Source organism: Macaca nemestrina, chromosome 6, assembly GCF_043159975.1.
Source record: "Macaca nemestrina isolate mMacNem1 chromosome 6, mMacNem.hap1, whole genome shotgun sequence".
NCBI lineage: Eukaryota > Metazoa > Chordata > Mammalia > Primates > Cercopithecidae > Macaca > Macaca nemestrina.
In genome coordinates, this window is record NC_092130.1 from 143,480,628 (window position 1) to 143,495,186 (window position 14,559).

At 35.9% G+C, this 14,559-nt stretch overlaps 1 protein-coding gene and 1 long non-coding RNA gene across 7 annotated transcripts in view; one reads left to right on the forward strand and one right to left on the reverse strand.

Annotated features, from left to right (window-relative positions):
• Nucleotides 1–14,559, reverse strand: part of LOC105473089 (WD repeat domain 70) — a 388,018-nt gene that overhangs the window by 139,873 nt on the left and 233,586 nt on the right. For all 6 annotated transcript variants that reach the window (XM_011726713.2, XM_011726718.3, XM_011726712.3 and 3 more), the window contains one exon: nt 8,876–9,050. In XM_011726713.2, coding sequence (XP_011725015.1) covers nt 8,876–9,050 — 175 coding nt within the window. The remainder of the gene's footprint in view (nt 1–8,875; nt 9,051–14,559) is intronic.
• Nucleotides 3,437–14,559, forward strand: part of LOC139363902 (uncharacterized) — a 42,550-nt gene continuing 31,427 nt past the window's right edge. Inside the window, exons 1-2 of the long non-coding RNA XR_011625071.1 lie at nt 3,437–3,565; nt 4,327–4,410. This is a non-coding gene — a long non-coding RNA (uncharacterized lncRNA). The remainder of the gene's footprint in view (nt 3,566–4,326; nt 4,411–14,559) is intronic.

A 14,559-nucleotide genomic window follows, 5' to 3' on the forward strand; every position in this document is an offset into this window, starting at 1 on the left:
TTTCTTTGTTTCTGGGTTGGTTGGTTTGTTTGTTTGAATCAGTAAAACGATAATGACAGCATTTATATCACAGAGTTGCTGTGTGGATTAAATAAAATATTACAAGTGCTTAAAATATTGCCTGGCTCACAGTAAGTACTCAGTAAGTACAATAATAATAATAACAACAACAAAAACAACAATAACAACAACAAAGGGGGAGAAGGAGAGGACAAACAACTCTACATGAAGATTTTCTTTGCCTGGAATATAGGGTCTCTTCATTAGGCCTACTTTAAAAGTAATTCTTTTGTCTTCTGTGATGGTAAAAGGAGAGCAGTGATTTGGCTGCACAGCGCGGAGGGAATTATAAGACAAATCGGTTTGCCTTTCACAGGCTTCTCCAATCACGGCTAAGGTTTCAGCTTTCTCTAGGTGGTTAAGTAACATACCATTTATGCATCTGGCTTACAGCTTACAAATGAATCTTGATATCTCTTTTCTGCTATCATCTCCTCTCTAATTCTCTTCATCCATTCGGGTTTATGCTTTAAAACGGGCCTTTCCTGTCACTTTAGTGAGGTTTCAGGAGGAAGCATGGTTGAACAAATGTGTTTAACCTGCCATGTTTTAACTGGAAGTCTTAAATTATTATATATTCATAGTCTTAAAAAATAAGGATAATAATCATCCATATTTTTCAAAAACCTTTTACCCTAACTTTTTCAAAAGCCAGTATTTTTTCATTTAGTAAATGTTGCTTCTAACAGCATGTGTGACAAAAGCATTTACAGGAGCATTTTATAAGAGCATTATTTACAAGAGCATTATTAAAACTTTATATAACTCTATGAAAATAATTGAAAAATTTGAATTTAAGTTTAGTGCCTGCAAGTAATTTGCAGTTTTGATGGTTATTTTTGTGTTCTGAATCAATGATATACTTTTTTGGAAATGTAACCACTGAAAAATAGGCATGTGAAAGCACTATAGAATAGTTAATATTCTGTCGAATATTTGTAAAAAGGTCATTATAATTCATGTATCTACTCAGGCATAACTAAAACGTGGGTCCACAGCATTGTTACTTATTGATGGTAGTTATATTTGCATACAATGAATGAGTGGTTGGAGCAAAGCACCTACACTCTTTATCTTCCTAAACCAAACCTTTAGTCACCAAGAAATCCGTCAAACTTGGATTCGTAAGATGTTCACAGCCAGAGTTAAATAGTATCTTTAGGTCTAACTTTACCATTCTATAAAAACTGTAAGTAGCCTAGGAGTTAAAAAGAAAAAAGAGGAAGACCAGCAGTTATTAAGAACCTGTTATGTGCATGTCCTATCTGAATGTTTTACATATATTACCTAATATAATCCTCAAAATAACATGACATGGGGGGATCATGCCCTCATTTTGTAAATAAAGAAAATGAGAAGAACAGGAGCTTAGGAAAGTCAGGACTCACAGACACGAAATCTGAAGTAAAATATAATGTAATTGTATATATCAGGTGTCATCTATAAAATGTGCTACAGAACTATGCAGTAGACATTTAGCTGTCAATATATACATAGATATTCTTCTAGATTCCCAGCATTAGGTCTATTGAAGGGATAAAACTTTGAATTTCTAGCATTGCTCTTTATATTTCACACAGAGATAGATGATCTTTTTTCTCAAAAGAAGATACCAGAAACATTCTCTAAATCATTTGGTATTAAAAAAATTGTTTAAAAAATAAAATACAGTGTTTTTTCCCCCTACAACTACTCTCTCTCTCCTTATAGTGAATACTGTGCTACTTTAACTTGAAAACCTATTATTAGGTAAAAGTTGTGAATTATTGTTAAATGATTAGTCTTTGCAGAAAGAAAGGAGAAGACATCGAGATGAGGTCATTAGTCTGGGCTGCAAGCACAGTCTTAGCCATTCGAGGTCATGTTTAACTTATACAAGTCTTTGATGATATCACTATCAGGGAAATAAAGGATACTTATCAACTATAGAATAATCAGAATTTAAAAAGCTCTCCATACATCATTCCCAAGATTCATAGCTAAAATGGTATGTCAAAGAAGTTTTTTTTTTAAAAAAAGGCTGAAATCAAAATATTCTCAAATGAAAATTTTGAAATGAAATGAGTTCTTCAAGCATCTTCACAGTTGCAGATGGCAGTAAATAATGAATAACTATGTAATAAAATGTTTTCCAAATCAAAGTCATATGACTTTAAAATTATGCAACAGATGACAACTTTATCACAAACAAGACTGGAAGCATTATATGCTAAAAATATTTCAATGCATTATTTTTTTTTAATCTCCAAAATCTTGAATACCAACAGCTTAACACTCAGTTTAGGGAGTTTAGATTGCTCTAATAGGTAATAATGAAAATATAAAGAAAATATTAAGAGCACGCTGTCATAAAATTCTTCCTTCTTGCTAATAATCTGGCTTAATACACAAACATAGAGAACCTCCATAAAAGTAAATACTGCTAGACGGGTGGATCACGAGGTCAGAAGATCAAGACCATCCTGGCTAACACGGTGAAACCCCGTCTCTACTAAAAAATACAAAAAACTAGTCGGGTGTGGTGGTGGGCACCTATAGTCCCAGCTACTCGGGAGGCTGAGGCATGAGAATGGCATGACCCTGGGAGGCGGAGCTTGCAGTGAGCTGAGATCTGGCCACTGCACTCCAGCCTGGGTGACAGAGTGAGACTCCGTCTCAAAAAAAAAAAAAAAAAAAGTAAATACTGCTTTCATTTTTAGTGGTTATGACAGCTTCAAAAGAATATCCCAAAAGCAACAAAAAGACGCAATTACCAGCCATTAAAAACATATCGCTACAGAAAGTAGTTAACAAACAGTATGAGAATTTGTCTTAAATTAGTTTACTTGAGGTATGAGAGAAGAATGTTCAAAGCTGCATTACGAAAATTTAACAAAAAAAAACCTACTAAATTTTTTAATTGTGAAAATTATTGTTAATGTAAGGCACAGCAGATGGTGTCCAACAGTGAGGAGTGACTTCCAAGAGACTTTAACTTGAGGGCATCCAGGGACTCAAGTGCCACCTCTCCCACAAAACATTATCTTTATTCTGCTTTACTTTTCTTTCATTATATCAAATTAGCTTGCTGGTGATTCTAAAGAGAAGATTCAAGACTGTTTTGGGAAGTAAGAATCTCAAAAGATCCTTTAGTGTCATTTTTATATGCAGAATAGCTCACTATTTCTGCTTTGTTTAGTAAACAATGAACATTATTACTCTGTAACCCCCATTAATCCTGTTGCTCATCCAAACTGTGCACCTTTCAGAGGCCCTATGACTCCCCACCTGACCTCTGCCGTCCCTAACTCTTCTACATGATGGGCATTATACAAAGCAGCACCTGGTCATAAATTACCTCACAGATCATTCCCTGAATTTTTTACAAACTACTTATAGGTTTAAATTTCTTTTGTCTTATTCTCAGTGAGGTGACAGTTCCTCAAAAATACCAGTTGAAATGTTCCAGATGTGAAGAGATACAGATATACAGATATGGAGAAAACCACAAAAGGATACCGATCAGGTAATTTACAAGCATTAAGGGATAGAGAATGGGACAATGACAGAGGAGAGGAGTGGTATAGAATAAAATAATAATAAACCAAAAAACAAACATTTTTTGAAAAGCACATATTTCATGTAGGTAAAATTACAGGATCCCATTTAAATAAAGACATTTTGAAAAAAAAGCAAAGAAATCAAGCTATATCTACTATTTTATGCTTTCAAATTTAAAAAGCAAGCTTCAAATTCTCTCTACATAAAAACAAAACTCTTTTTTTTTTTTTTTTTTTTTTTTTTTTTTGAGACGGAGTCTTGCTCTGTCATCCAGGCTGGAGTGCAGTGGCACAATCTCGGTTCACTGCAACCTCCACCTCCCAGATTCAAGCGATTCTCCGGCCTCAGCCTCCCACGTAGCTGGGACTACAGGCACCCACCGCCACACATGGCTAATCTTTTTTGTATTTTTAGTGGAAACGGGGTTTCACCATGTTGGCCAGGCTGGTCTCGAACTCCTGACCTTGTGATCCGCCTACCTCAGCTTCCCAAACTGCTGGGATTACAGGCGTGGGGCACTGCGCCCAATCTATATATCTGTAAATACATGTATTAATAAGAAGAAGGGCGTAGAAGGACATAAAGTAATCTTTTAACATGGGTTATCTGGCAGCAACTGGAGACATTTAAAGATTTGCTGTGTGCTGGATATTTCTCTCTTCTTCATATTTGTTGTCTTATTTGCCAGAAGTTGATTTCCTGATATGATTACTGTCTTTGTCTCAGATTCCTCTGTTCCACTTTCTGGCATGGCTGAAAATGGGGGCACTGAACAGCTAACTGAGCTGGGGAAATCTTGCGGCTTTCTTGGTAAGGCATTGTGCTGTGTGGTGATTTTCCCAAAAAGAACAGCCCAAGAATCTGGGCAAGGGCTTGCAGGCCAAAAGGGCAATAGGAGGCCATCAGATAGAGGGGAGGTCAAGTTGCTAGTGGTGCCTATTGCAAAATCAAACAACCTCAAATATTATTCCCTTCCATCACCTGTATCTAGGGAGAGCAACACTCCATGAATAAAATGAATCCCAATTTTCCTGACAAAAACTTAGCCTACAATCAGTAATTGCAAGATAAGAAAATACAGTATGTAATTTTAGTCAAGAGTCTAGTATATTGTAGATTCCTGATAGATATTAAAACACAGAAACAGTGCTTTGTGCAAAGTCAAAGAATAAATCTGACAGGCATTTTGATATGAAGAGAAGTTATTAGGTATTCATGAGACTATACATGCTGAATTATTTGAAAACCCAGAAATTATAAAGAGACATGAACATAGTTTTTAAAAATTTGCCTGTTATTAGCAAATCCAAAATCAGTCACATATACAGATTAATATATTTATATATCATTAAGAATATACCAAAAACTACCTCAATATCTTTCTCCTCTCCCCCTACCCCAAAACTCGTACACATACCCAACTCTATCTCATTGTGTATTCATATAACTAGGATAGTTTTTTAATGCTACTATTCATTAAATGTATTCTTAGAACTAAACTGACCATCTCATTTTATGTTACTATTTTAGAATACATACATCCATTTATTCATTCAACAAATAGTTACTGAAGGTCTGGTATATAGTAGGCACTGTCCTTGCTCTGGGAATACGGCAGGGAGTAGAACAGACAGCAGTCCTTTCCCTCATGCAGCCAATATCCTACTAGAACAGCCAATAAAGAGGGCCAGGTGCAGCGGCTCACGCCTGTCATACCAGCACTTGGGGAGCCCAAGGTGGGAAGACTGCTTAAGTCCAGGAGTTCAAGACCAGCCTGGGCAACATAGTGAGACCTCCATCTCTATAAAAAAGAAAATTAGCTGGGCATAGTGGCGCACACCCGTGGTCTCAACTACTCGAGAGGCCGAAGCAGCAGGATCAACTGAGCCTGGGAGGTCAAGGCCACAGTGAGTTGTAATCATGCCACTGCACTCTAGCCTGAGTAACGAGAGAGAGAACTTGTCTCAAAAGTTTAAAAGAAAAAAAAAGTGAAACATACAGTATAGCAGGTCAGACAACTATCAGCACCATGGAAGAAAATAAAAGGCGTAGAGAGTACCACGGCAGGGAGAAGGCTGCAATTTTAAATATGGTGTAGTCAGGGAAGGTCTTACTGAGAAGAAATTTCAGTCCTCTGAACTGAAAGAGGGGAGAGAAAATGCCATATGAATAGAGTGTTGTAGAATGGCCAGGGGTGGTGGCTCACACCTATAATCCCAGCACTTTGGGAGTCCGAGGCAGGTGGATCACGAGGTCAGGAGTTTGAGACCAGCCTGGCCAATATGGTGAAACCCCATCTCTACTAAAAATACAAAAATTAGCCAGGTGTGGTGGCATATGCCTGTAGTCCCAGCTACTCTGTAGGCTGAGGCAGAAGAACCACTTGAATCCGGGAGGCAGAGGTAACAGTGAGCCAAGACTGCACCACTGCACTCCAGTCTGGGGGACAGAGCAAGACTCTGTCTTAAAAAAAAAAAAAAGAGTGTTGCAGACTGACAGGTTTAACATGTGCAAAATCAGAGTGCACGCCGTTACCACTCCAATGTCATCTCCCACTATTCTGTCCCCCTCTCTCACATCATGCCAAGGCAACAGATGACTTGCTGTTGCTCAAATTATGCCGGTGAATGGGAAGCAGAGAACCAAGGAGGCAGTGCAGATCCACAGAAGCTTCTCTGAAGAGGACTTCTTCTCAAATGAAAGGCTGACCATCATCATACGAATAAAAGGAATCTTGGGCAAACACCACTCCTCTTGAGGAGCAATGTCCAGTGAACTTTCTGCAATGATGGAAATGGTCTATATTGTCCATTAAGTAGCCACTGATCACATGATACTACTGGGTACCCAAAAAGTGGCCAAAACTGAAATTCTAATTATATTTTATTTTAATTAAAACTAAAGTAGTCAAATGTGGCTAGTGGCTAGCGTACTGACCAATATAATTCTAGAGTAAAGGTAGGTCTTGACAACACAGAAATATATCATTAATGGAGATACCTTACTTCTAAAGAAATACGTTTTGTTTAATTTACTAAAGTTTGTTTAATTTACTAAACAAACTTACAAATTTACTAATTTGTTTAATTTACTAAAGTTCAAGTTCGTCTAATGAAAATTCCAGGATTAAATATGGCAATTATGAATGTTTTACTTAATCATCTCAAAATACAGATTAACCATTATCTGTCATATAATTATTTAACTACTGCATGGAAAAACTATTGTTATTGGGCATTCTCACTTCAGCTTTAGTATTTCCCTGTGGATGGTTTTTTTTCTTGCTGAAAAAAAAGTTAAGAAATTTTTTAAAAATCCACGTTGGGTGCAGTGGTTCACACCTGTAATCCCAGCACGTTAGGAGGCCAAGGTGGGTGGATCCCTGAGGTCAGGAGTTTGAGACCAGCCTGGACAACATGGTGGAACACCGTCTCTACTAAAACTACAAAAACTAACTGGGTGTGGTGGTACACACCTGTATGTAATCCCAGCTACTCGGGAGGCTGAGGCATGAGAATTGTCTGAACCCGGGAGGCAGAGGTTGCAGTGAGCTAAGGTCGTTCCACTGCACTCCAGCCTAGGTGACAGAGCAAGACTCTGTCTTTAAAAAAAAAAAAAAAAGAAAGAAAGAAAGAAAGAAAGAAAGGAATTTTTAAAAAATCTGTTTTCAAATCAAGCTGTGTTTCCTGCTGGCAAGTTTTTTTTTTCACCTTGATTTGTTTCCAGCTGACACACATTTGTATCCAAATGTAAAAAATATGAATAAAATATAACAAATGAGATATAATAAACTTACATTCATTTATTAAATACATTCTAACAAAACAATCAAAGACTGTAATTAGCTGATTGGCTTTAAGAGGTATTTCTTAGAAAGTGGCGTTCCAATGGTCTTTTTTTCTACAAAACTGAAAATAGGAGATACTCCTTATTTTAAGATACACAAGACAAATCTTTAAAAACTATATTCAACTTCATAAAAATACATGGGTTCTAAGAGAAAGTCACATATATATATACACTATACAAAAAACACTACTATTAAAGCTACACAAGAAAATTGCATGTTTTATAATTTCTGTGTTTAAGTCAACAGCACCCAGAGATGATGAAAACCAGTTACTAAAAAATTTACTGCTTGGTTAAAACTCAGTTTACAATTCAAAGAAGTTTTTAAGATCTCTATGCTGTTACGAAGCTTTATGAGGTTTACAGTAGAGATGAAAACAGAAATAAAAAGATCTGACAAACAGAAAATGTCAAAGATATTTTCAGCATTATCAGTATGGATTCTTTTCCCGTCTATCATCACTTTTTAATCTTCTTCCAACACATCTACCTGAAAAAACAACTGTGTTTCCTGGGATCCCCTTCAAAATGTAAATGTTTGATAGACAAAGGTGGAATATAAGCATATATATTTAACTAGAATGAAAACTCCATGAGGACAGGAATTTTTGATAAGTATTATCAGTGCCTACAGTAGTGCCTACAGTATGTACTAAACATTTACTGACTAATCTGGCCAGAAACTTTTATAAAATAAAGATATCCAAAATGTGTTTGTGTAGAATTTTATTCTAACACTGGTGTCTAGACTCATTCCATTTAACAAACATCTTTGTTTTACCACCCACACATAAAACAAGAAGCTTTTTACAGCTTATTGGTAATTGACAGAATTAGCCAAGGGCTTTTGTGTTCATTATTTATATGGATTCTATCATTCCTTCCAATTCCAAACTTTATTTATTCTACTAATAGTCTGAAACTGTAAAGAAAAAACCTGAAACCTATCTAAATGAAATATCATAGAAGAGTAAAATATTACTTAAATTACTAGAAAAATAACTACAAAACAACTGATGGCTCATCTTGGACTTTTCACATTTCTCTTAAATCTTTTAAAGGGTATTTTCTAGTTCTCTGCTTAGTCTTGCTTTATACTACTATTAAACACTTCACTTTCAAAATCAAATAAACTGAGATGCCATATAATAAGATGCACTATGGTTTTTAAATTTTATACCAAAAGAGTACATTTATTTTAAAAACAAAATATGTGCTGAAAAATACAGAGTTGAAATGTCTGCTGAAATGCTGTATACTATACTACAAAAATCTCGATGTTTGATCACCTAACATTGAAGTTTAAATTAGGTCTATATGCAGGAAATTCACCTTCATAATATTTTAACACGTTTGTCTTTGTAAGGTGGCCATCTTCTAAGGAAAGATTTAAGGTGGCCATGTTCTAAGGAAAGATTTAACTTACAGTCAAATTTCGGTCCCAGATCTGTATGCTTCCATTCTGGCAGGCAGCTGCTATGAGGTTTCCATCTCTACTATATGTGCATGTAGTGGGAATGACTTTTTTGCCCTGCATCGTCCGAGGTTTAAACACACTTTTTTGCTTCTTTGGATTTTCAACTTCCCACGTCCTCACAGTCCTAAAAAGGATCAGGAGATTTTCATTTATTAAAAGATAAAGGGGGGGGGGGCGGTTAAAATAGAGAAGAGTCCATAAAGACTGCTTTACCATTTTGGCACATAAATCTCATAATTATTTTAAAATAAAATAAGACATGCACTGTAAAAGATTCTCTATTTATAAATGAGGTTACTCACAGAAATAAAGTAAACCATCTGAATCATGTTGTCATCAAATTGAACAGAGAGAGGCAAATTCTACTTCCAATCGATCAGAGTTATTAATTCTGTCCCTCTAAAGCAGTAAGTGGCCTCCAAATTATTCTGACTTTACCCCCTATCAGCCAAACTGTTGAATGTCTGCCCCCTATATAGGCACGTATTCGTAAATCACTTACATGTGTTAATGCACTGTTTTTAACATACACCAGAAAACACACTGAAAAATAAGTTATTAAAAGAATAATCTAGAGCCCAAGCGAAGATCTCATTCCTCTAGGGGAGAAGTAGAAATACACCTGTCTGTTTCTGAGCTTTTGCCAAGCAACAAGCAACAACAGCCTAGTCCTGGAGCAGAGGTGTAGAATACCCTTGTACTCACAGTCCTAAGTGAAGGAGCACTGTCAGTAAGGGAGGGTAGAACAAACGCCACATGACCCAGAGGGGGAATTTCAAAAGCTTAAAATACAGAAAAATAAAGATAAGGTAAGTTTCTTGCCAGAAACTATACAAGCCAAACCACTATGGAACAACATCCTTAAAGTTCTAAAAGAAAAAATTAATTGTCAATCTAATATTCTATAGCCAGTCAAAATATATTTTAAAAATAAGGTGAACTCAAGACTTTTTCAGATTGACAAAAGCTGAGGCAATTCACTACCATCAAACATCTACTAAAATAAATGTTAAAAGACATAGGTAGAATAAATATGACAAAAGTGGAAATCTGAATCTACACAAAGAATATTACAAATGTAAAATGCATTTTTAAAAATGTTTAGATCTCTTTAAAAAATAAATTGATGTAAAGCAAAAATAGTAAAAAACAATGCACTAATGTACTTTGAGTTTTATAACCATATCCAAGTAAAATGTATGACAATAATTGCAAAGGTTGGGAGGAGGAAGGAAAATATGTTGTTTGATACTATACTTGAAATAGCACAATATTATTTGATATGTTAAAGATGTACATTACAAACTCTAAAGCAATTGCTATCATATTTTTAAATCAATACATAATAATGAAGATAAAATGAAAACAAATTAATTTTATCAAAAACAAGATCAGAAATCAAAGCAATGTGATAAGTATAAAACAAAAAACAATATGGCAGATGTAAATTCAACCTCATTGATAATAAAATTAATTTGAAATGGTCCAAAAATTCTAATTGAAAGACAAAGATTAGAAGCTTTTTAGTTTCACACAATCGCTTTTGCCTATTTTTGTTTTTATTGCCTGTGCCTTCGGTTCATATATAAAAAATCTAAGCCCAGACGAATGTCAGAAAGGTTTTTGCCTGTTTTACAGTCGTTTTACAGTTTCAGGTCTTAAACATTTAAGTCTTTAATCCATCTTGAGTTGATTTTTGTATATGGTATGAAATAAGGGTCTAATTTCATTCTTCCACATGTGGATATCCAGTTTCTTCAACACCATTTATTGAAGAGACTGTGTGTTCTTGGCACCTTTGTTAAAAATCAATTGACTGTAAGTACCTGGGTTTATTTCTAGACTATATCCTGTTCCACTAGTTGATGTGTCTGTTTTTATGCCAGTACCGTACACCATACTGTTTTGATTACAATAGCTTTTATTTTGAAATCAGGGAGTGTGATGTGATGTCTCCAGCTTTGTTCCTTTTGTTTATCACTGCTTTGGCGATTTGGGATCTTTTGTGGTTTCATTTGAATTTTAGGGGTTTTTTCTTCTATTTCTGTGGAAAATGAGATTGGAATTTTGATAGGGATTGCACTGAATTTGTAGATCACTTTGGATTGTTTCGACATTTTAGCAATATTAATTTTTCTAATCCATGAACATGGAATACCTTTCCATTTATTTGTCTTTTTTTCTCTCTTTTTTTTTTTTTTTTAGACAGAGTCTCGCTCTATCACCCAGGCTGGAGTGCCATGGTGCAATCTCGGCTCACTGCAACTCCACCTCCTGGATTCAAGCAATTCTCCTGCCTCAGCCTCCTGAGTAGCTGGGATTACAGGCACATGCCACCACGCCCGGCTAATTTTTGTATTTTTAGTAGAGACAGGGTTTCACCATGTTGGTCAGGCTGGTCTCAAACTCCTGACCTTGTGATCCATCCACCTCAGCCTCCCAAAGTGCTGGGATTATAGGCGTGAGCCACCACACCCGGCCTATTTGTGTCTCTTTTCAATTTTTTCATCAATGTTTGATAGTTTTCTTTTTTTCTGAGACAGAGTCTCACTCGGTCACCCAGGCTGGGGTGCAGTGGTGAAATCTCCACTGACTACAGCCTCCGCCTCCCGGGTGCGAGTGATTCTCCCACATTCAAATGATTTTCCCATCTCAGCTTCCCAAGTAGCTGGGATTACAGGCACCTGCCACCACGCCTGGCTAATTTTTATATTTCTAGTAGAGACAGGGTTTCACCATGTTGTAGGCTGGTCTCAAACTCCTGACCTCAAGTGATCTGCCTGCCTTGGCCTCCCAAAGTGCTGGGATTACAGGTAGGAACCACCATGCCTGGTCAACACTTTTCAATGTTTGATCTTTTAACTCCTTAAAGTTATTCCTAAGTATTTTTTAACGTTATTGTAAATAAAATTATTTTCTTAATTTCTTTTTTTATATATATATATACTTCAAGTTCTAGGGTACATGTACAGAATGTGCAGTTTTGTTACATAGGTATACACATGCCATGCTGGTTTGCTGCACCCATCAACCCATCACCTACATTAGGTATTTCTCCTAATGTTATCCCTCCCCTAGCCCCCCAACCCCCTACAGGCCCTGGTGTGTGATGTTCCCCTACGTCCATGTATTCTCATTGTTCAATTCCCACTTACGAGTGAGAACATGCAGTGTTTGGTTTTCTGTTCCTGTGTTACTTTGCTGAGAATGATGGTTTCCAGCATCATCCATGTCCCTGCAAGGGACATGAATTCATCCTTTTTTATGGCTCCATGGTATACCATGGTGTATATGTGCCACATTTTCTTTATCCAGTCTATTACTGATGGACATTTGGGTTGGTTCCAAGTCTTTGCTATTGTGAATAGTGCCACAATAAACACACGTGTGCGTATGTCTTTTTTAGATAGATTGTTGGCAGTGTGGAAGAAGAAAATCTGACCAGACCAACAAGAAGTAAGGAAACTAAATCAGTAATAAGAAGTTAACCGCCCCAAAAAAAAAACCAGGACCTGATGACTTCACTGATAAATTCTACCAAAGAGTTACAGAAGAATTAATACCAATTCTTCTCAAACTCTTCCAAAAAAGTTGAAAGAGAAAGGGAATAATTCTAACCCCATTTTATAAGGCTAGCATTGCCCTGATACCAAGCCAGACAAGGATACTATAAAAAAGAAGGCTACAGAACAATATCCCTAGTGAACACAGATGAAAAAATCGTCACAAAAATGTTAGCAAACCAAATCTAACAATTATTAAGAAGATAATTCACCACAATCAAGTGGGATTTATCCCTGGGATGCAAGGATGGTTCAACATATGTAAACCAATAAATGTGATTACCACAGTAACAAAATTAAGAACAGAAATCACATGATATCTCAATAGATGCAGAAAAAGCATTTGATAAAATTCAACATTGTTCATGATAAAAACTCTCAACAAAATAGGTGTAGAAGGAATGTACATCAACACATTAAAGGCCATGTATGATAAGCCCACAGCTAACATCATACTCAGCAGTGCAGAGTTGATAGCTTTTTCTCTAAAATCAAAATCAAGAAAAGGATGTCCACTTTGACAATTTCTACTCAACATAGTACTCGAGTCAATTAGGAAAGAAAAAGAAATAAAAGTCATCCAAATAGGAACAAAGTGAAATTGTCTCTGTTTGTTGATGACATTATCTTACATACAGAAAACTCTAAAGACTCTACCAAAAAAACTGTTTGAGCAGAGAAACAAATTCAGGAAAGTTGTCAGTTACAAAATGTTTGCTATTTCATGAAACTTTACAACTGCTTTCCAGAGTGGCTGTACCCTTTTACATTTGTACCTGTAATACCGAGTTTTAGTTTCTTTGCCTCCTCAATAGTTTTAATTGTCTTTTTTATTATAACCATTCTAGTAGGCATGGAAAATGTCATTGTCATTTTTATTTGCATTTTCTTAGTAACTAAGGATGGCAAGCATCTTTTCGTGTGCTTATTGGGCATCTCCATTATCTTTCTTTAGTGAAATATGTACTCAAATCTTTTGCCCATTTAAAAAATTGGGTTGTCATTTTATTGAATTCTAGATGTTCTTTAAATATTCTGGATATCAGTACCTTAACAGATACATTATTTGCAAATATTTTCCTCAACTCTTTGGCTTATCTTTCTTTTCACTTTCTTGATGGTATCTTTTGAAGTGCATAAACTTTTACCTTTGATGAAGTCCAACTTATCTTTTTTTTTTCCCTCTTTCATCATGTATGCTTTTGGTGTTGCATCTAAGAACTCACTGCCTAACCCAAGGTTAAAAATATTTTCTCCTATGTTTTCTTTAGGACTGTCTTTACTTTAAATCTATAACTTATTTTGAGTTAATTTTTATATGGTAAAGTATGGTAAAGTAAGGTTCCAAATACATCTTTTTTTTTTTTTTGAGATGGAGTCTTGCTCGGTGACCCAGGCTGGAGTACAGTAGTGCAATCTCGGCTCACTGCAAACTCCGCCTCCCGGGTTCAAGCAATTCTCCTGTGTCAGCCTCCTGAGTAGCTAGGATAACAGGCACGTACCACCATGCCTGGCAATTTTTTTGTATTTTTAGTAGAGATGGGGTTTTGCCAGGCTGGTCTCGAACTCCTGACTTCAGGTGATCCACCCACCTTTGCCTTCAAAAGTGCTGAGACTACACGTGTGAGTCACCATACCTGGGCCCCAAATTCACCATTTTACATATGGATAACCACTTATCTCAGCATCATTTGTTGAAAGGACTACTCTTTTTACATTGTTTTGGAATCTTGGTGGAAAATCAATTGGCCACAAATATAAGGGTGTGGTTATTTATTTAGCAATGATTCCTAAGTCTAACTCTAGATTTCATAAGGCCGTTTTATTTTTCCAAACCCTTTGATTGAATGAATATTCTGTGTATGTTCCACAGCCATATAACTTAAGTAACTGTAAGTAGAAAATATGAGCACCAAATAAATTTCTCCTAAATGCAATTGTATTCGTAGTGCAATTACTGTGTACATGCATAAAAATTGTGTCCAAAGTGTTTATATAAATTACTGTGGGTTTTATATAGAAGTTAGAACATTTTCCCATTTCTGTGAACTTTAATATCTTAATACTTGG